The sequence below is a fragment of the Mixophyes fleayi genome, chromosome 2 (genome assembly GCF_038048845.1).
Source record: "Mixophyes fleayi isolate aMixFle1 chromosome 2, aMixFle1.hap1, whole genome shotgun sequence".
In the NCBI taxonomy this organism is placed as follows: domain Eukaryota; kingdom Metazoa; phylum Chordata; class Amphibia; order Anura; family Limnodynastidae; genus Mixophyes; species Mixophyes fleayi.
In genome coordinates this window covers 323,598,108-323,620,014 of record NC_134403.1, presented here as the reverse complement: position 1 = coordinate 323,620,014, position 21,907 = coordinate 323,598,108, and the positions used below count along the sequence as shown (strand labels likewise).

General features: G+C 38.2%; 1 protein-coding gene across 1 annotated transcript in view; it reads right to left on the bottom strand.

Moving 5' to 3' along the window:
• RAP1GAP2 (RAP1 GTPase activating protein 2) overlaps window positions 1–21,907 on the bottom strand; it is a 258,657-nt gene that overhangs the window by 50,169 nt on the left and 186,581 nt on the right. Inside the window, exons 5-12 of the mRNA XM_075196774.1 lie at window positions 21,670–21,702; window positions 20,227–20,436; window positions 17,607–17,710; window positions 16,522–16,600; window positions 15,484–15,537; window positions 15,218–15,301; window positions 5,792–5,892; window positions 2,948–3,077 (exon numbers count right to left, since the gene is read on the bottom strand). Of these exons, the coding sequence (XP_075052875.1) occupies window positions 2,948–3,077; window positions 5,792–5,892; window positions 15,218–15,301; window positions 15,484–15,537; window positions 16,522–16,600; window positions 17,607–17,710; window positions 20,227–20,436; window positions 21,670–21,702 (795 nt within the window). The remainder of the gene's footprint in view (window positions 1–2,947; window positions 3,078–5,791; window positions 5,893–15,217; window positions 15,302–15,483; window positions 15,538–16,521; window positions 16,601–17,606; window positions 17,711–20,226; window positions 20,437–21,669; window positions 21,703–21,907) is intronic.

The window sequence follows — 21,907 nt, the reverse complement described above, 5'->3', positions numbered from 1 at the left end:
CAAGATAAACTGAACACACCACAGTTAAATAATTTATTGTTAAACAACATAATTTGCGTGCAGATGTAATCAAGTGTAACAGAGACATTGGGCACGATAATATTTTATCACATCACGTTATCATTTCGCCTCACATTAATATAATGTAACTCCCGAAATCAGTAGTACTCTTTGCTTGTAGTATCAGTACTGGCACCTTGGAGTACCCTTACTGCACATTGCAAAAGTGATTCATAGATAAATGTACAGAGTTGATGACCTGCATCTGGGAAAACCAAAAGAATGGGGCTCTCCTATCATAATGTTAGCCAGATCCAGACTCCCTTTCAAGTCCCTCTGAACAGCTCTTGTGCTCTTTCTGGCACCTGGAGATTGTAACGCCTCTTATTATTATTTCATGACACAGCCAATGGGAATCTTCTACAATAGGAATAAAATTTTAAAAAATATGCCATTAAATATGTGGACTGCTCATAATAGCCCCACCACACAATGAACTGACTTGACCCGGACAAGCCTTTACTGCTTAGCCAATTACACATAGTTTTCCTACACTAGTTTCTTGTGATTGGCTAAGTAGCTATTGACTATCCCAGTCAAATGAAGACACCGCAATTCAGAGCCGGGTGCTCCTAGCAAACATTATTGCATATTATGGCTTTTTATTAGAGATGTTCATTGACCCCCGTGTTCTGGTTTTGGTTTTGGATCTGGATTAACTTTGTGTTTTGGTTTTGGTTCCCGCTTTTTTTCTCTAAAATCCATTTTTTTTTTTTTGCTAAAATCACATATTTTGCTTGCCCCCCCTACATTATTATTAACCTCAATAACATTAATTTCAAGTCATTTGCAGTCAAATTTGACCATCTCACAGGTCACAATATTATTTTCATACACTTTCAAACAATTTAGAAGACCAAGCCTGCCAGACTTATTATTTCTATTTCAGCAATGACAATTAGCAATGGAGCTCTCCTCTTTATGTGTTACCTATATAACAGTACAATGTGACTGCAGATTTAGAAGACCAAGTCTGCCAGACCTATTATTTCTATTTCAGCAATGACAATTAGCAATGGAGCAATGGAGCTCTCCTAAATGTCACTGGAGACTTTGAAGAACACTGCTACCCCTCCTCTTTCTATTCTAGCTATGACGCTGCCCAACTGCTCTACAGACTGCCAAGAACTGTGCTACCCCTTCTGTGTCCCTCTGTGAAATGGTGCTGGATCGCCGTGGAGGGCGGTACTTATAGAATCCAAAGCTTGCAAGATCCGAGATCCGATGACGTTTTGCCTCGATTTCAATTCCGAGGCCGCGCGACAGTACCGAGCCGAGCCACATCTGCTAAGTTCGGGTGTGTTCGGTTCTCGAGGAACCGAGCCTGAGCATCTCTACTTTTTATTTTATTCCCACTGGATTACCAAGGCAGTACTTTATTTAATGAACATATATTTTAAATAAATGTGTTTCTGATGTATTTAATAATTTATAAAGAAGTATAAAGAGAGAAATTTCTTAGTGACCCTATTACCACAATACCACTAGGGCTGCAAAGTTGCCAGGAAAAATCCCAGTACTGTTATCCCAGGCTGGGTCAATTTCTCACAATGAAAGAGGGATGGCACACTGAGGGATTACCCTGTTACTGTTGTAGTCTATAGCTGATGTTCCACTTTAATAGGTTGACAAATGGCCGTGGCAAGTTACATGACTGGCAGTGTGACGCACCAGGTGTTCATTTAACGCTTGCTACATCTGTAGCCACAGTCAAAACAGCTATTATGTCAGTCAACCAAAAATTCATAAGAGTGCAGTCTATGAATTCACTACAGTTTAATTACCAAACTGAGGGATATATTTCCTAAACTGTGGGTTTGAAAAAGTGGAGATGTTGCCTATAGCAACGAATCAGATTCTAGCTGTCATTTAGTAGAATGCACTATATAAATGACAGCTAGAATCTGATTGGTTGTTATAGGCAACATCTCCACTTTTCCAAACTCGCAGTTTAGCAAATATACCCACAAGCCAGTTTCTAGGGATTTGATGGGCTGTTTACAAAATGGCTGCCTACACTGTGCATAGGAATAAGGTGTATTTGAGTTAGTACAATATTGTCCCTGTACCCACTCTAAAGAGATTTTATAATGTACTATAAATAATTTGTTCCACTGCCAACATACAGCTCATTTTTGATAATATATACTGTCATTATAAGTCAATTATAAATCAAGTATGTTTAGACTTAAAAAGCTGAGACTATGGGAGACATGCAAATATAATGGTATAAACAGGCAGCATTTTACATGAAATACATATTGCCTCTCAGAAGACAATGCACATACCCAATGTTTCCTCACACAATGGCTTCTATCACCATACTTACCAACTTTTGGCAAGTGTTTTCCGGGAGATGGGCGTGACTGCAGGGTGGGAAGCGGCGGGGCACTGCAAAAGCGTCATTTTAGCCCCGCCCCACAACAGGAAATGCCATTTTGATGCGGGGGCCGGGCCCAAATGACGCAATTCACCGCAAATCGCGTCATTTTGGGAAGGTAATTCCCGGACGCGGGAGACTTGCCAGCTCTCCCGGGACTCAGTGAGACCCACCCGAATTTCGGGAGTCTCCCGGACATTCCGGGAGAGTTGGCAAGTATGTCTATCACCAGGAAATGAATTGGGTGCAAATAACTTTTGACCTAATAGTTTGTGGGCATGGTCTATTTTATCCTGATCTTTGTTTATCTTGGAATGTTCAGCGGAATGCATTATACATACTTGTTAATATTCTCATATATGTTCTATTTGATTATTGTAATGTGCTGTTAATGTTTTGTAAAATAATAAAACAGGAGCACAAATGGGGCACAATGACAGTGACAATATGAGATAATAACACATCCCTTGATAAATGTGTGCCAGCTGAAAATTTAAAAATGTTCACCTGCTGGGTATCCCCTTCTGTAAACGGTAACTTAGTTGAGACATGAAACATGATCTCCTTGTCTCTGAATACAGTGTATATGGACTCTGTCCCTGTCTGACCATGTGCAACATCCAATCCTCCACGGAACCTGGAAAAAAGCATAGGACATATTGTATGAGAAGTCTTGAAACATTTACATTTGAATAGTCTTAGACACTTCTGTTTTATAGTTTATTCTTTCAGAGATTTTTCTTCAGTTCATCTTTCTCTACAATTGTATGCATGTATATGCTTATATAATACAAAAACTGTACCATGGTTTCATCAGGACAGTGATCTAAAACACAAACTATGATCTACTTACAACTGTAATTTATTCCCACAATTCCTTGAAGAACTCGCTATCATAAATAATGATGTTATTTTTGTATAGGCTGAGGACTATATTTCAAAACCTTAATCTTACATTCATGTAAGTAGTTTACAGTGTTAACAGGTTTTATATTACTGTCCTGACGAAAAAACAAACTTGTTTTCAGCTACATTTTCGTCACTGATATTGGAAAATTAGCTTCTAGGATTTGTTGATGTTTAGTTGAATCCATCCTTCCTTCTATCCAGATAGAATGTCCTATGCCACTAGTTGCCAAACATCCTTCAAGCATAATAGATGCACCCCATTGTTAATGGTTGTCAAGATGGGGACGTACTAAAAGGAATGACAGCTTCAGTCTGCTAAAAGGAATGCCAATAGACCTCTATGATAGCAAATTGAAATTTTATGTATATTTTTAAAAATCTTACACTTCTTAAATATATCTTCCACACACTTATTGCTAAGGTACTTGGTCATGTTTTACATGTGGAATGACGGATGATTACTGTGGTTTAGTGTGTGGGATTAGGGGATATGGGAGAAATAGAGGTGTTTTTTTTGGGAGAAATGCAAGTTTTTACTGATATTTTTGCATTGACAAGGCGTATAAAACAGCTGTCATTCCACAATAATTGTTCGTCATTCCACATGTAAAACATGAGCAAGTACCTTAGCAATAAGTGTGCGGAAGATATATTTAAGAAGTATAAGATTTTTAAAAATATACATAAAATTTAAATTTGCTATCATAGAAGTCTATTGGCATTCCTTTTAGCAGACTGAAGCTGTCATTCCTTTTAATACGTCCCTTCAAGATGTTCTTTTCTTACATAATCTTTTTTTTCCCCAAAATGTATTCTTGGTTGTGGGTAAAAGTTGCATTTTTGTTTATCATTCCACAGCACTTTTTTCTAAAAATGTTTTGCATACTTTATATTATACTATTATTATTTTCACTTCAACAGTTCCTCATTGTCACGATCTTACCCGTTCTCCATTCCAGCACTGTCCATCCTCTGACAGCATGTTGGCCGACACTTCCGGGTGTCAGCATCACATGAACGCATCCGGGAGGCGGGGAATTCAAGTCACTTTACTATTTAAACTCGCTCTGACACTTTAGCAGTGTCAGAGCAACAAGTTACCTATCTCGTCTGCCTCCCGGCTCCTGTGTGCTTTACCTGGTGCCTGCTTCCTGATCTCTCACCCCCTGAGCTTCCCTTATACTTGCTGACAGTATGTGTACCAGTCTCCGGCTCCATTTGACCCTCCATCTGCCTCCTGATTTTGCACCTCATTGACCACTTGTATACCAGTCTCTGGCTTGGTTTGACCCTCCATCTGTATCCTGATTGCACCTCTCTGTCCATTTGTGTACCAATTCCCGGTTCCGTTTGACCCTCCATCTGCCTCCTGATATTGCACCTCATTGACCGCTTGTGTACCAGTCCTCGACTCCGTTGACCCTCCATCTGCCTTCTGATTGCACCTCTCTGTCCGTCTGTGTACTAGTTCCCAACTCATTGACCGTACAAAGTTGCCGTTTTACATCTAGGGGCAGGCCAGAGAACCATGACTTGCAATTTTTCGGCAGCCAAGACCATCCCGCTTTGTGACCGTTCTTGGTGAAGACCGGGGAACTCATTTGAGTCCACACCCCTGGTCAGCCAGCGCCACTCTAGGTTAACACAAGGAATCCTAACACCTCTGCTTCACTACACTCTTATCTTCCATTTTTTAAGGATGTTTTCAACAGTGGAAACTCCAAATTGCAAGCATATATATAACCTTCTATAGCTTTTTCCTGCTCTGAAACAGTCATATATATTTATTTTCAAGTCCTCAGCCAGCTGCATAAAGGAGCCCATGGTTGATGAGAGTAGACACAAGATCCTGAGAGTATAGAAGTGTCCGAGTACTTATTCAACGGTTATTCAACGACCTCACCTGAATCAATTTATGGCCTAACACGTCAATTAAAGTTTAAGACCTTATTTCAGTTACTCCCTTCAATGTCCTGTTGGACATGGACTGTTCGCTCTGCTGGGCTGGACGTATTACACGCCCATTAGGTAACGTTATCAATAATTTGTAAATAAGCTTTGTATTCAGTGTTATTTTTAAATAAAACACAAAAATCTCATATTCATTGAGGGAAAAAAAAACTACTGTCTCCAAGGAAAAGTGTGGTACATGCTGATGGTAGGAGAGGTCAAAATGTCTGATTGCTATGTACATTGAATCTAGTTTATCTCCATCGCCATCAAAACGACAAAAGAAACACACTGAATGGGTAATCAAATCAAAAAACAAAAATTGTTATGTCAAGATACAAAATGTTGATTTTCAACCCACTGAACATCACTTTGGAAAGAAAAACACTAACGCTGATGTAATCAAGGCAATTGTTTTTGTGTTTAAACATCGACATCATTACGTCCCATTCTGTCACCCGTATCTGTCATAATTATATCTTTCTAACCTACCCTTTGAAGTCCTGGAGTAAGACTGTTTCTCCAAGTAAACTCAAGAACTCTTTAAATGCAGCACTTTCTTCATTATTTCCAAACAGCTCTTCCTCTAATGTCTGCAAAGAAGGAACATTGTAATGGTGTTAGTTCACTGCAAAAAAAAAAATAGGAGGGAACAATATTAGTCTATAAAACAAATGTAAAACCGTGTTGCAGAAAATAGCAGATTAATAATAAAATATTTATTTTTCTCTAGTGACAACTATCACAAGAAATAGCTATATTGTGTTTCCATAACAAAAGTAAACACACTGACAATGGACGCAGGCATTTTGTGCTAATATTTATGTGAAGGTAGCCTTATCTTTTGGTGCCTCATACCTTAGCGATGTCACTAGTTACTACCGTATATACTCGTGTATAAGCCGAGTTTTTCAGCACATTTTTGTATGCTGAAAAAGCCTTCTCGGCTTATACACGGGTGAACTAACCTGGTGTCCGGTCCCTGAGCTCCTTTCTTCCGCAGTGGAACGCATGTGCGTTCCACTGACAGGAAGTTCGGCATTTGGAACGCAAATGCCGAACTTCCTGTCAGTGGAACGCACATGCGTTCCACTACAGGGTAAGTTAAAGGCTGTCTCTCTCGCTGTCTCTCTCGCTGTCTCTCTCGCTGTCTCGCTGTCTCTCTCGCTATCTCCTTGTAAAGTATATTTGTTGCGCTGGTCAGGAAACAGTGTAGCTTTATATTAAGTTGGTGCACATCGTAAAATAGGGCAGCTAATAGGTCCATGAAAATATTGTGCCAAATATACAGCGCTGGTAAAGTAAAAGGTTAAAGTGTGGACTATTTGTAAGCCATCACATCTCCATTAAAATATATGGAAGACATGTAGTGCATGTTAATTTAAGATAAATAGACTAATGCATACAAGACCATTCACAATTATCCTTGGAATGCCTGGTTTTCGGGAGTGTGAGTAAAACGAGAATGAATGGCACATAAACATTTAAAGTCCTCTAATCTGGACTTTAATAGACCTACAAAAGATCTGGTGACAATCCCTATAGAAATGTTTGAATTATGAAATCATTTTTTAAGACTTTGATTATCCTGAGTGTTTAAAACTCTGACTGAAATTACAGTAATTAAACAGAAGTGAGCTTTTGAAGAAAAAAAAATTACCAGTAGCAGCTGCATTTCCCACCCTAGGCTTATACTCGAGTCAATAAGTTTTCCCAGTTTTTGGTGGTAAAATTAGGTGCCTCGGCTTATATTCGGGTCGACTTATACTCGAGTATATACGGTAATTAATTTATACGCTCAATTTTGCGCCAACCCACAAAATGGCTTTATTCAACAGGTGACACTAGCATCATAACCTGGCACCCTAAAGCATGCTTGCCAACTCTCCCGGGGTCAAAATGAGGCGAATCACAGTGAATCGCGTCGTTTCCCCCCCCCCCCCCCACCACACACGAAAAAGGCATTTTGTCACAGGGCGGAGCCAAAATGGCGCAAATTACCTAATCCATTAATGATATTACTCAATAAATTAATAAAATCAAAATGGATTGCTCCACTGAAATAACCAAACACTTGCTCGGCTAAAGAGACAACACAGGTAAAAAAGAATATTATAATATATGTTTGCTCTGAATCTCTGTGTTTAGTGGTATCCTTTAAAAAGATGTCATTGCTTCTGCATAATATATATATATATACACATATATATTACACACATAATATACACACATACTGCATATATAATAAATACTAAGGATAACACAAACAGTAATTAGACAAACTAATATAGACTAATACAAACATACACAAAGTAAAACAAGAATATTAATTTGAGCGTAAACACAATGTAAACAGAGCGGTTATTCGAAAATGTATATTCTAATTCCTTCTGCCACTTTTGCTTTTCATATCATATTATTCCAACACCGTAACAATTTGCAGCTACACAACGCTGGCACCACAGAGATGTACAAAATATGAGAAGTTAATTAGGATGCCTGCCAGAATTTTATGTAACAAATTAGTGGATTCAATCCTCCCTGCCTTTCATGTTCTGAACCCTCTCCCTAATTACAACATTTCCATTACACACATGTTTTCATAATCAAATCTTGCAATATAAGAAATAATCCCATTGTTAGAACTTGGTGAATGCCAGGAAACACTGCTTTCTGTATATCAGTTTCTAACAGTAGAAGATACAATAAAAGTGGAGTGTTTATTTTAAGCATCACCTGTCCACCTGTGAGCTGACAGGTATCAAGTGAGTTTGAAAAGTTAGATGTCTACGCTGCAGGGAAGGGCTGGCAAGTTTTAGCCCGGGGGCCAAGACTCGACTTTTAAAGGAAAAAAAATGCAGGTGGCCCAGTGCCCCAGCCCAAAATAGCCCACTATGGGACCGGACCGGGGGCATATGCCCCCCAGCCCAGCCTGCCCCTGCTACGCTGTAACACTCCTCTACTGCTCCTATTCGTTGAGACGAAAGTTGGCAGACATTCAATCTACTGTTAGTGCTTTACATTGTTGTAACAATTTAGAAGTTTTCTCCAGAACATTTTACTATCAGGGACTATTTACTTATGTGCATTTGACAGTGAAGTGTTCACTACAGGAAAATCCCACTTTTGCCAAAAGCAAAGTAGAAGAAGTGGAAATTTAGAACTGAACGAAGAAGGGTCACCAATCCCCGAAGCACTAGGAAATTTGATACACCCTAATTTTAGATTATTTTTATACTATGTAGTAAAATAACACATATAGTTATGCAAGGCTATCTACACTGTGTTCCCTACCTCTCCTGTGTTACACACACACAGGACACACAGACATAGGCACACACAAGATATAGGAGATGGATGCAGACCACGGCATTGATTAATGTAGAAGCAAGAAACAAGAGAACTCCAGGTTTGTCCACTCTGGTGAGTAGTTATTCCTAAACTGTCCTTTCACCAGAACATCAGTTTAAGGTGAATTAAGTTACATCTTCCAGTGTATTTCTATTACTGATTGAGTTATAGCAGATGACAGACATTTTTAGACTCCAAAATGCACTGCGACCTATGCACATAACTCAATCACTTTGACTTCTCCACTGGAGACAATTTTGCCTATGCCTATACCGCCCTAGTAAAATATTCAGGAGCCGGTCCACTCAATTTTACAATGCCATCATTCGAGCACAGTAATGTTCATTAATGGGCAGCACGATGGCTTAGTGGCTAGCACTTCTGCCTCACAGCGCTGGGGTCATGAGTTCGAATCCCAATCATGGCCTTATCTGTGTGGAGTTTGTATGTTCTCCCTGTGTATGCGTGGGTTTCCTCCGGGTATTCCGGTTTCCTCCCACACTCCAAAAACGTACTAATAGGTTAATTTCCCAGGATGCCACCAAATCTCTCGTCCACTCTCTGATTATCTCCCGCTTGGACTACTGCAACCTTCTCCTTATCAGCCTCCCCCTCTCTCATCTCGCTCCCCTTAGATCTGTACTTAACGCCGCTGCTAGGCTTATTTTCCTCTCTCGCCGTTCCACCTCTGTATCCCCACTCTACCAAGCCCTTCACTGGCTCCCCTTCCCCTACAGAATCCTTTTCAAGCTCCTCACTCTGACTTACAAGGCCCTCGCCAACTCCACTGCTCCCTACATCTCTAACCTTATCTCTATTCACACTCCCTCCCGCTCACTGCGATCGTCCAACGATCGTCGCCTCTCTTCCCCTCTGATTACCTCCTCTCACGCACGTATCCAAGACTTCTCCCGCGCCGCTCCCCTCCATTGGAACAAGCCCCCCCGCTCCATCAGAACTTCCCCTAATCTGTCCTCTTTCAGACGAACATTAAAACCCCACCTTTTCCTTAAAGCCTTCCAGTCTCATGCCTAAACTCCCACCGGTTGGCTACCTCTCTTTCTCATCCCTTCTTCCCTTCTCCCTCTTCCTCCCGTCTCTCCGTCTCATCCATGTGTCTGTCTGTCTTCCCCTCCCTTTAGATTGTTCGCTCCGTTGAGCAGGGCTCTCCTACCTTCTGTTTCCATCACTTTTAACTGCGCTCTCCAGCTACTCAGCTCACCTCCTCTCAGTCCCTCTGCCCTCTGTCTCCTCTCGCTTCTCTCCACTCCCCTCGGTGACTCTCAACCTGTCATCCGTGCCCACCCTCTTGGGCCATAGTTACCTGCCTGTACTCACTTTTCCCCTCCCTCCCTCTCTTTCATGCTGTGCCTGAGCCCCCAGAGTTATAGTGCTTACTGTGACTTGTACTGTGCTGTTTCACCTTGTACTGTGCCATTGTTTGTCCTTGTACGGCGCTACGGATACTTTGTGGCACCCTATAAATAAAAATTAATAATAATAAATAATAATAATAATAATTGGCTGCTATTAAATTGACCTTAGTCTCTCTCAGTGTGTGTCTGTGTGTATGTTAGGAAATTTAGATTGTAAGCTCCAATTGGGCAGGGACTGATGTGAGTGAGTACTCTATACAGCGTTGTGGAATTAGTGGTGCTATATAAATAAATAAATAGAGGATGATGATAAAACAGTGCTGATAAATCAATAAGGATAAAATCCATTTCTTAGTTTATATACAGGACCCTCGATGTTGTATTACTACAGTCTTACAGTATTACTACGGACTTCTGGTACTGTCCAGCTATGTATTAGAGGTAAGTTGTTAGAAACACTCATTACAATTAGAACAAAAGCCCACAGTTTTGTTGTGATTACAATAGTGATAAAAAATAAGTATATAAAAAGATGTATAATCTGATGCATTTCTCCATAGTGTGTGGATTCCTCTGAGATGTATATCTCTTTTCCTCTAATCTACAGGCTAATGTATACAATGGCCATATGCTAATTTCTACATATGCACTTGCTAAAACTATAACGATGCATAAAAACATATGGGCGCTTTAGATGAATTTTCAGTATTTTTAATGTGTTTTTCATGAGACTTTTATGTTCTCTGGTTTTATCATTACACCCCTTTTATTGGTAATGGGCATGAAAACTAGAACATGCTGTGTTCTAAAATGTTAAACAGAGGTATGAGATTTTAGAATGCAATGTGACCTGCACAATTGGCAATCATTTGTTCTATTTCTTATGTGCTTTTCTTGCATTTATTAATGCAAAAAAGCTATTTAAAAGTATATAGGTGTGAATGAGCTGATAAGTTTAAACATTGTTTTGCAGAAAAAAACATCAGAAAAAAATAAAAAACAATGTTTGTAAAGCATATTATTTTCATCACCTGAGTGAAGAAAAAAAAGAGTGGACATTTGTAAAAAACTGTTCTGCAAATATCGACCTGGACCCAAACATTGCACATTTTGCCAGAGGAATTTGATTTTAAGTATTCCCTAAGAATTCACCCAGCTCCATTCATAGACTATAAATTCATCAAGATGCTCTTTAACAAATAAAGTGCTGAGTCCAAAAACATACTAGTAGGTTAATTGGCTGCAATTAAAATTGACCCTAGTCTCTCTCTCTGTCTGTCTGTGAGTGTGTGTGTGTGTGTGTGTGTGTGTGTGTGTGTGTGTGTGTGTGTGTGTGTGTGTGTTAGGGAATTTAGACTGTAAGTTCCAATGGGGCAGGGACTGATGTGAAGTAGTTCTCTGTACAGGGCTGCGGAATCAGTGGCGCTATATAAATAAATGGTGGTGGTGGTGAACTGCACTTAAAGATGCCTCACTTGCATACGATGAAAGATGGATTTGCACGCCCCTTACTATATTGCACTTGCACCTTAACGCCAAATGCAATAACAAGCGCAAGTTATGTGTTCTCTACACAGTGAGTTAATTTTGCACCAAGATGCAGCTCTAAGTCAGGCTCACAGTGCAAAATAGTTATTCCATGGAATGACAAATCAAAAACAGAACTTGAAGATTGTATTTCAGGTACTTTGCAGCTTTGTAAAATTGTCTGTTCTGCCAAAAAATTCGATCTGCGCAAATCTTGCAAATTTGCTCCTTCCTGGACATTTAGTCTGTTTTCCCCACTGAAAAGCTTTCACTTAAAATACATAATTTTCTAGAATTCCCACTGCTGATATACCTAGATTCACGAGTATAGATTTATATAACATGTTTATAGCATTTTCCCTCAAAGAGAGTAATAGGTCCTCAACACAAAAATGTAGGAAGCACCAAATTGTCTTTTAATGCTGGGTGATACTGCTGCCATCACATAGCCCTTGTAGTAAGATTTATCCAGGTACAGTGTTAACATTAGACACCATACCATTAATACATTTTACCTGCAATACCCAGACTGACCACATGGTTTGCTGTTGTATCATAAAGATGTGAGGTCACAGGGAGAACTGCAGTTTACGTTAAATGCAAGATGCTAGCGACATAAAATAATGAAACCTACAATTTTAACTTTAAACTAATGAATCAGCAGCATCTGCGATATGAGAAAACACAAAAGTGGTTGAAAAGTAAAGAACTGCAAGTGATTAAAAGTTACATCCAGTCAGAACACAGATGCTGCACTGTGTACAAAAATATAAATAATTAAAAAAGTACAGCATGCTCCTCCCAAAAATGCTCAACCAAACCCAGTGCTAGACAGGCCTCATTGGTGACTTTAGGGAAAGGTGGAGTTGGTTTTCACTAAAGTTAGGGGGATCCATTCTCGTGGTCTTCTGGTGATAACCAGCCAGGGTGTCCAAAACTGGGGCTGCTTGAGGATTTAAGGAGGGGCATGCTGGCCAGTTTTTAATTATTATTATAATTGGGTTTTTTTCTTAGAATGCAAACGCAGTATTTGATTCACAAAGCACTGGACACGTACAGTTGTGGTGGCAGAAAAATGCATTGGAAGGAATTTCAGTGATGCGATTAAAAAAATCATAGGCGTTAAAAGACAAATGGATGCTTGTTACATCTGTACATAGAGAATGTGTCTTTATCTTGAGCGTTAACATTTAAATAAAAATGCATGCTTAAAAAATAAAAATGTTTTCATAAGATTGTTTCAGGCAACTTTTCCTGCTCCCAGATCATTATCTTGGATTTGGTTGACTTTGTTTTACAAGCAGCAGATTGCATATAAAAATATGCTTAAGGCACAGAGAGACAAACAGAATACTAAACTATACAAAAGGGCCCAGAAAACAGAGACAAGTGCTGGAATGCTCTGGCACCCATAGGTATGCTGGCACTTGTAGTTCTGTTAGCACATGTATAATCAAATTTGTGTGAATTATTTATTACTGCTGTAAGCCCCTCACTAAAGTTTATTTACAAACAACAAAAATGCGGACCTTTAATTGCGCAGGAATGTCTAATTGTCCTGGACCAGCATATTTTAAGGTGTACACCACTTTCTACTCTTTGGAGTTTGTGGATACTCCACAAACGTGCATGGTAGAAACCGTTCTATGGAACTGTAGTAAATACGTCATGTGAAGAAACCTCTATTGAATTTCATATATTTTAAAAGGTTACACAGCTGAGGGAAAACACATTGTCCACTTATTATATCTGTATTATTACCATATAACGTTACCAATCAGTTAACAGTGTTACTACTGATGTAGTGAAGTGATTCCATCACTATACTGAGTTGTTTTATAATCCAGCACTCAAGAATGTGTTGATTCCTCCACTTCAATTAAATAAAGCACTTCTATCATATAACCTTGACCTTCTAGAACTACTAGTGTATTATGCTAATGTTTCTGCAAGCTTGCAACCCATGTCCTTCAAAAACCATGGAAACCACATTCTCTATATGTCTGTCGCCTAAACCATTTAAAAAATACGCACATATAACTATTCTCCACTGCAATAAGTAATTTTCATCTGTTACATATATTATCATAAGATCGGATTAGCGGTACCATCTCCTGGGGTTAGACAGCTGCAATTCACTCACTTCAGCAAGGTTAATAATACCAGTCCAGTGCTTCAGTTTAAATAGCCTCAGCTAGTTTTATTCGTTAGCATGTAAACAAACAGAACAAAAAGTAAAATCCTTGCCGTCTGGCTACTAACTAATATGCAGGAACTCCCTCCCTAAAGTGAGGGACCCAGTGACCAACACATATACAAAAACAACAGATCTAACAGATCATAAATTGCATTTTCTCTCAGGAGCCTATCCACGTACTGAGGGACTGAATAAACTGCCTAGCAGCCTTTTAACAGCAACTCATCAGGTGCAACTCCTAAATAGCCAGCAGCTTGCTAGCTCTCTAGAAAACATGAAATAGGCCATATGAGAAGGAGTCCACCCTTCTCTCTCCATTCAAAGCCCAGGGACCCTAATACCAGTTTTTCCTAAAAGCTGAAAACAAATTTTGAGAAAGTTTTTCAAAACACAGCAATCTCCCTGGGGTTTTACAATGTACAAGACAGAAGCCTGTGAGAAATATATCTGCCTATAATAACTGTCCTAGTGCTTATGTCACAATATATGTAAAATACAAGAAGTTAGCCACAATGCAATCACACCCCTATCTCAGTTTCTGTGGGGTGGAAATTATATGACTGAGCCCATGGGATAGGGGCTAAACAAAGATTCTGATGACCTAATGACACCAAACTGTGTACAGCTGACCAACAGTTAAGTGTATGTGTATCTAAAGTTGGTGCATAATAGGGATTGCAAGTCAAAATGTAATTTGTTACCAAGCTCTAGTGACATTCTAAAGGTGGAACCTGTAAACCTTTTTTGATGAAAAAGTATTACAACCGCTCGTGTCTATATTTGTACAGCTCAAACATTAATTCATATCTTTGTCTTCTGATACAGCATTGATTGGACTGAGAATACCAGGAAATTTACTAATGCCATATGTCATCTATTAAGTAGCTACAAACACCCTATTGTAATCAATGTTTATAGATTACTATGCAGCACTAGCTGTCTGTTAGCAGTCAACAGTTGCAAATAATTGTTCTGAAGGCAGGGTCACCCTGCATATTGACCTTGGGTTTGTATGTCTTGCATCTCCCGCCTTTGTCAAATTCAGAAAATGTATTTGCCATTATCAGATCTGAAACTCCTTTATAATGCACTAATCTTTATATAATACAATACATTTAATAGTGTTAAAATCTACTATTAATTTTATTGCTATAATTATGAGATTAATGTGGCATTATACAGCTAAAAGCCTGTCTGAGACAATGTATCATTTTTCAAAGAGCATTTACAAAACAATGTGAGTTCACATTTTTCCTAGTTCATAAATGACTCGCCGTGTATTACATAATGTGTAATACGACTTGGATTTCATCAGGTTATATGTGATATACAGCATAAGTTGAAACAAAAACAGGACTACTGAATAGAGGCTAATTGTTAATTACTTACATACTAGTATCAATATGTACATCATTTTCTAATAAACAAATCCATTACAGAATATATCCCAGATGTCTCTTTACTTACTTGCTTAAATTTTTGATATATAACGCCGAACTTGAAGGTATTGTTGATTTCATGTTCATCATATGCAACAATCATTTGGGAAGCCTGAAAAACATCAGAGTTCAACAATTTGTCTAATGTGCATATACTTTGTTTATACAGTATATATATATATATATATATATATATATATATATATATATATATATATATATAAATATGTTAAGAGAGAGAGAGAGTGAGAGACAGAGACAGGCAGAGAGAGAGAGAGAGAAAGTGTGGCCTACCTTGGGGTAGAGAACAGGATTGAATTTCAGTCCAGTGGCATCATCACATAAGGCCTGAAATAGTAAAGACACATTACAACCTTACCTACACACACAGACAGATATATCTTGAGATCTATTATATAAAATGTTGGTTACTTAAGGTTGTTCAGTTAAGGCTTTTTTGTCATTTTGAACACCAGGGATTAAATTTATCGAGCTGCTGGTTTGAAAAACTGGAGATATTGCCTATAGAACCAGAGTCTAGTTATCATTTATTTAGAACATTGTTCAAAATGACAGCTGGAATCTAATTGGTTGCTATAGGCAATATCTCCACTTTTTCAAACCTGCAGCTAAATAAATTTACCCCCAGGTCTAAAATATAATCAATTATATTTAAAATTTGCCCTGTCTATCCCCACCCTGTTCCAGCTATTCCTGTCATTCCCATTACTTTGGGTCGGAGCACTGCATTAACTGGCTCCATAGCGGAAAGACAGTTCGGAAGTCTCCCCTTAATATGGACAATCCGGGAAAGTAAGCAATTCATACATTTTTCTTTCTTTTTTTGCTGGATGGAATATTATCATGAGCATCCAGGGAGGTGATTTTTATATTACAATGGAGGTGCAATTAGATCTCATCACTGCTTTCAATTCAATTCAATTTGCTTAATGTTGTGAAAGTAATCTGATCCTTCCAGTAGGACAATGCATAATTGGGGTGTACACCTCTATATATGGTGCTGCACTAACAGCACACTATATGACACAAGGAATGGTACTCACCAACCCTTCTTGTATTTCATAAATGATCCCCTAAGTCTTATTAGGCCATAATAGTATGGAATGAAAGTGAATAGAATACAAAAGGCATACGAGGAGAGGGGGGAGTTGGACAGTATTTAAAAACTGAACATAACAGTTAAAAGTTCAAGTATCTAAAGACAGATTATGACATGTTTGAAAGACAAAATGAGAAATTGAGAAAGAATTGTAATTTAGTGGAGAATGATTAATATAATGATTATGTCATATTAATGACATCAGTGCTTACCTTTGCAATCTGAGGAATGCTAGGAAGTTTATTAAACCCAGCCAATGGTATTCGCTCATGTAGAGTTTTTGCTTTTGACCTAAAAAGGACCCATGTGTTTAGAGGAAATTAATTCTTAAAAAAACATATCAAGTTACAACAATTATTTTTCTTTTGTAAAATGTAGGGCTCATACATACAAGTGTTGTCCTTGTGTTGTCTGAGTCTGAGTCAAATACAGCTTACATGTGATTATAGTGTGATTATAGTTTACATCAATTAATAAACTGACTCATTGGTGCACTGCCCCATTGGAGGCTTTGAGAGATATTTTATTTTATTACTACAAGAAGCAACATGGCTCAGGGCAACACAGTGGCTCAGTGGTTAGTACTTCTGCCTCACAGCGCTGGGGTTATGAGTTCAATTCCTGACCATGGCCTTATCTGTGTGGAGTTTGTATGTTCTCCCCGTGTTTGCGTGGGTTTCCTCCGGGTGCTCTGGTTTCCTCCCGCACTCCAAAAACATACTAGCAGGTTAATTGGCTGCTATCAAAATTGACCCGTGTGTGTGTGTGTGTGTGTGTGTGTGTGTGTTAGGGAATTTAGACTGTAATCTCCAATGGGGCAGGGACTGATGTGAATAAGTTCTCTGTACAGCGCTGCGGAATCAGTGGCGCTATATAAATAAATGATGATAATCATGATGAACATGGTCAAGGTATAATGTATGTATATAACAACCTGTCATGTGCATAGTGTAATGAAGTAGCTGTGAGTAAACTTAATATGTATTTATTTATAACAACAGAAAGAAACACAGATCCATATAATGGGGTACCATTATAATTATCATACATTGTAGAGATCAGTGACACAATTAATAACATAGCTATTAACAAGTGGGTTATTTGCTGTGATCATCATATAATAGTGTCTATATCTTCTGGTAAGTGTTCAACCAGAACCATTTACATGAAGTAGATGGTACCTTTTTATTGTGTACAGATGACAGAACAGAATCATCTATGATTTTGCATCTGGGTTCATCATGATATAATTAATAATTGGTAAATTAGTTAGCACTAATGCATCTATTTTGAATACCTGAGTATAATTCTTAAATATTCTATGCTGTCGGCTTCTTCACATTTAATTGAAAGGATCAAGTTCCCCAGGCTGCTTCCAGTGCAGTAAAAATTTAAATGGTCCTAAAGAGAATCAAAGACATAATTCATGTTAGTATCATTGCAATCATATTATAGACCTGAAAGCATTGCACATGGGTTCTCTTCCTGTATAGTATATTTTGTTTTTGTGCCAGATCAGGGAAATTCATGCCAGAGAAGAGTCAATGGACCTTAGTACAAAAACTTAAATATCTGTGAGCAGTTGCTATTAAAGGGGTTTCTGCCTTCAGACAAGTTTGATTTATATGTTTTCAAATGCCCTCTAGCAACTTTAACTAAAACATTCCTTTGTCTTTCTCACTTCTTTAATGATGTTGACCCAAGATTTTATAGTATTTAGGGGTGTTTATATTTATTTCCCTTGGACACAACACAAAACTGCTTTATATCCTCTATACAACAATCCAAGGCACATATAAGAGCTGAGCTATGTCATATCCAAGGGCAACAAATAAACAACTCTACCTGGTAGATATAAAATGTTTGGTCAGCTCAGAAGAAAATGAAGAAAAAGCAATGCATTTCAAAAAAGTTACTGGAGAGAGAAACCCTCTTTCATCTAAACTACAAAAAAAGTGAGGAAAACCAATCAATTAAGTTTATCACTATGTTATCATCCAAAAAGTACACCCATGTTAGACCTCATTTCCTTCCAGAGATATTAAAGGAATGGGGGGAGTAGTAGTTAAAATTCAATTTCCCACCATAAAATGATTTAACAGATCTAAACGTATAAAGTCATTGAATCTTAACTGATTTAAAGAAATCAATACATGTCTGTTTCACAATGGGTTTGTAGAAATATGTTATTCAAAGTCAACCAGAGGTTGTTCTGTAACAACAGAAGACATGAATGCAGTCTTGTCTATTCACATTCAGCTCTGATTCTAGAGGTGATTACTAATAATAACTAATGCAGCAAGCATCAAATTATGGACAGAATTGGGTGTGGATGCCAGAGTGGACGCGCATGTCTGTCTGTTTGTATGTAAGGGAATTTAGACTGTAAGCTCCAATGGGGCAGGGACTGATGTGGGTTCTCTGTACAGCGCTGCGGAATCAGTGGCGCTATATAAATAAATGGTGATGATGATGAAGTTTACTGTGATGTAGAATGGTATAAAACATAGTTCCACAACTCTTGTCACAATTACCCAGATTTTTGGCATTTCTCTATGCTAAAAGATGTGGGATAACTAATGGCTGTGCCGATTAGGTGGATTCCTTTAGACATTGCTAAAAAATATCTTCCCCCTTTTTGGATAATTGAGTAGAGTGATATATAATGGTCATGTTAAAAAGACTATAATATACAAGTAACGTTAATACTGTACACATATAAACCTCAAAATAATACATGCAAAAACAGTGCACAGTGATGTACTCACATAAAGTTAGTGAAGTGTCCCTTCAGTATTTATTAAAACAGCGGCAGAGTATGTAAAATGCATAAACCACCCACTAATGTAGAATAAACAAAAAGAAGATTTGAAAATTTAAGTGTTCTGTTTAACAGTATTTGACAGGTTTCTGTCTTAAAATAAGTGTACTTAGAACTCTGCAGTATTTTCTAACATCATTATAATGATTAGAAACATAATGTGCTGGATGATCTAACGTGTAATAGTGAATACAGGCAGGAGCACACACACAGGGAAATGGAAGTGAGAGACAACTTTCACAAAATACATTAATCAAAGTCTGTGAAAAAAAGAGAGAAAGGGAACAAATGGCACCTAAACATTAATAACTAAACATTCAGATATGTGATTGTTATAATTTAAAAAATTGTCTCACTTAGTAAACATTAAGAGTAATAACTACCTCGTAGCCTTCACTCCCGGAATGTCAGGGAGACTCCCAAATTTCTGGGAGTCCCGGGAGAGCAGGGCAACCACCAGGATCCCGGCCAGTTCGGTAAGTTAAATGGAGGGGGTGGGGCTTAGTGATGCAATCCACGAATTATCGTGACCCCACCCCTTGCTGTTATAGGCCAAAAATGGCAATGACAGTTTAGAGGGCAGGGCCAATGACACGATTCCTGGAGCCTCATCCCCTCACGCCCACCTGTCCTACGGACCTCCCAGAAAACGAATTGCCAAAGTTGGCAAATGTGAACTAGCTACTTAAGACATCACCTATTCATGTGTACCTATCAAGGAGTTGTAGGCATAGGGCAGGTATCCACAGAGGTCATTAAACTATTATTCTGTAAATTATTACTAGACTAATTCTGGGGTGATCTTAGGGGGAGGGAAGTTGGTGACAGTCTAGGTACACTCCAACAAAATGTAGACACACCACCTAGAATAGCGTGAAAATATCCTCATTTCACATCACTGTTTTGATTAAGTGGAAGTATTGGGAGGTATACCCTAGGTGTTGTGGAATGGTTTGTTGTAACTAACAGTCCTACCAAAAAAGCATCCATTTGTAAAAGAAAAAAAAACAGTTACCAGCCCCTTCCAGTTTATGGATCTAAATGCATATGCCCATTAGATAATTTCACACCAATTTGGAAATATAAAACAACAAACCTTTCCCAAGAAATGTTTTCTGTAGGCCCGAGCTGAGCTTTTGTATTCTAGTTTATATCCATACGTGCTGGGACTCATGGGCTCTTCCTCTTCATCACAAATACTGCTGTCTGATGATGTTGGGGTGCTTATGTTTTCTGGATCTTCTATCCAGTAACCTCCAAACTGTGGCAGGATAATCAATGGATAATTGGTCTCCTTCTCCAAAATCTACGACATAAAAAGGACAGATGGGTCATGTCACTATCATAAGAATGAAGGCGCAGCCTTTATACTCCAGATGCACTTTCTTGACCAATATAATGGAGCTGTTTATCTGGAAGCACTGAGCAACGTTTCACTGGGAAACGTTTTGTTTAATAAGAGGGGAAATGGATTGTACCACGCAGAAATCAATCAAAATCAGTAATTGCTTCAAACATATTTAAGCCTCATGCATCCATTTCAATTTACATTAACAGTATGATGGATATTGCTGGGCTAATTTACTAATCGTCTTTTTTATTAAATGTTATGCTTAAACTTATGTCTTATTTTATCACTAACCTTTTGTTTCTGCATTACTCACATTAATATGAATTTCATTATAGGTAGTTATTTAGCATTACTAGTGTGGAGGAAGCTCACCTCAGCACACTGCTGTTTATCTCTAGCTTTTCTTTTTTACTTAGAAAACATACATTTAACCACCACGATGGAGACAAATGCTTTATCTATTAATTTTTATTATTATTATTTTTTAAAAAAAAAAAAAATCAGGGTTTTTTATAACCATTTCTCCTTATAGGGAGGTGGCACTGTTTATACCGCTCTATGTAAACATATTTACCAATCGGCCAATTGCTTCTCTGTAGGCCACAAAACCAATGTACTGCACTCTGCAGAGTATCATATAAAAGGAGGAGAAACAATAACTACACAGATTTAGAAATCGTATTTGGTGAAACCAACCCTTAAAGAGTATTCTTATTGGGATATAAATGTTCCACCAATAGTTATCAGTCAGTCTGATAGTGGGAGAGGTGAAGATAACACGTGCATATTATTATTTCCCTTTAAAAACCAAGTGGTGGAAGCAGGGGCTGGCTGGCAGATTATAGCCTGGGGAGCAAGACTCGACTCAACAGCCTATCAGGAACATTTTAAAGGAAAACAAATACAAGTAGCTCACTACGGGACCAGCACAGGGGGCAAACACACCTATGCCCCCAGGCCTTGAGTGGAAGCATGTTGATAGGTCAGAAAATACATATAACATTACTTCATTTACTTCTCTTAACTACAAAAGAAAAAAAAAACAATTGGAGGATATGATGGCTATCAGCCTAATGTACACATCCAATGATGTATGTCAAATGATGTGGGTAATCTGATAATAATGTATGATTTAGTTCTACTGTCTTTATAATTTGTACTTTAATTTGTTTAATCCTAAAGGTTTACCTCATCAATGCTGGGATATGGTATGTAATCCTCCTGGAAGAAGAAAAGTACATCATGTCAAATAACACGTTATACAATACTTTTCCACAGTGTAGTATTTTGTAGGATATTCTCTAACACGTATAAAATGGCACTTTGCTTTAAACCCCCCTCCCATGAGAATAGAGTTGTGTAACCACAACGAACATCATCGTTCATTTATAGTTAAATGTCACTGTAGTTTATAAATATATATATA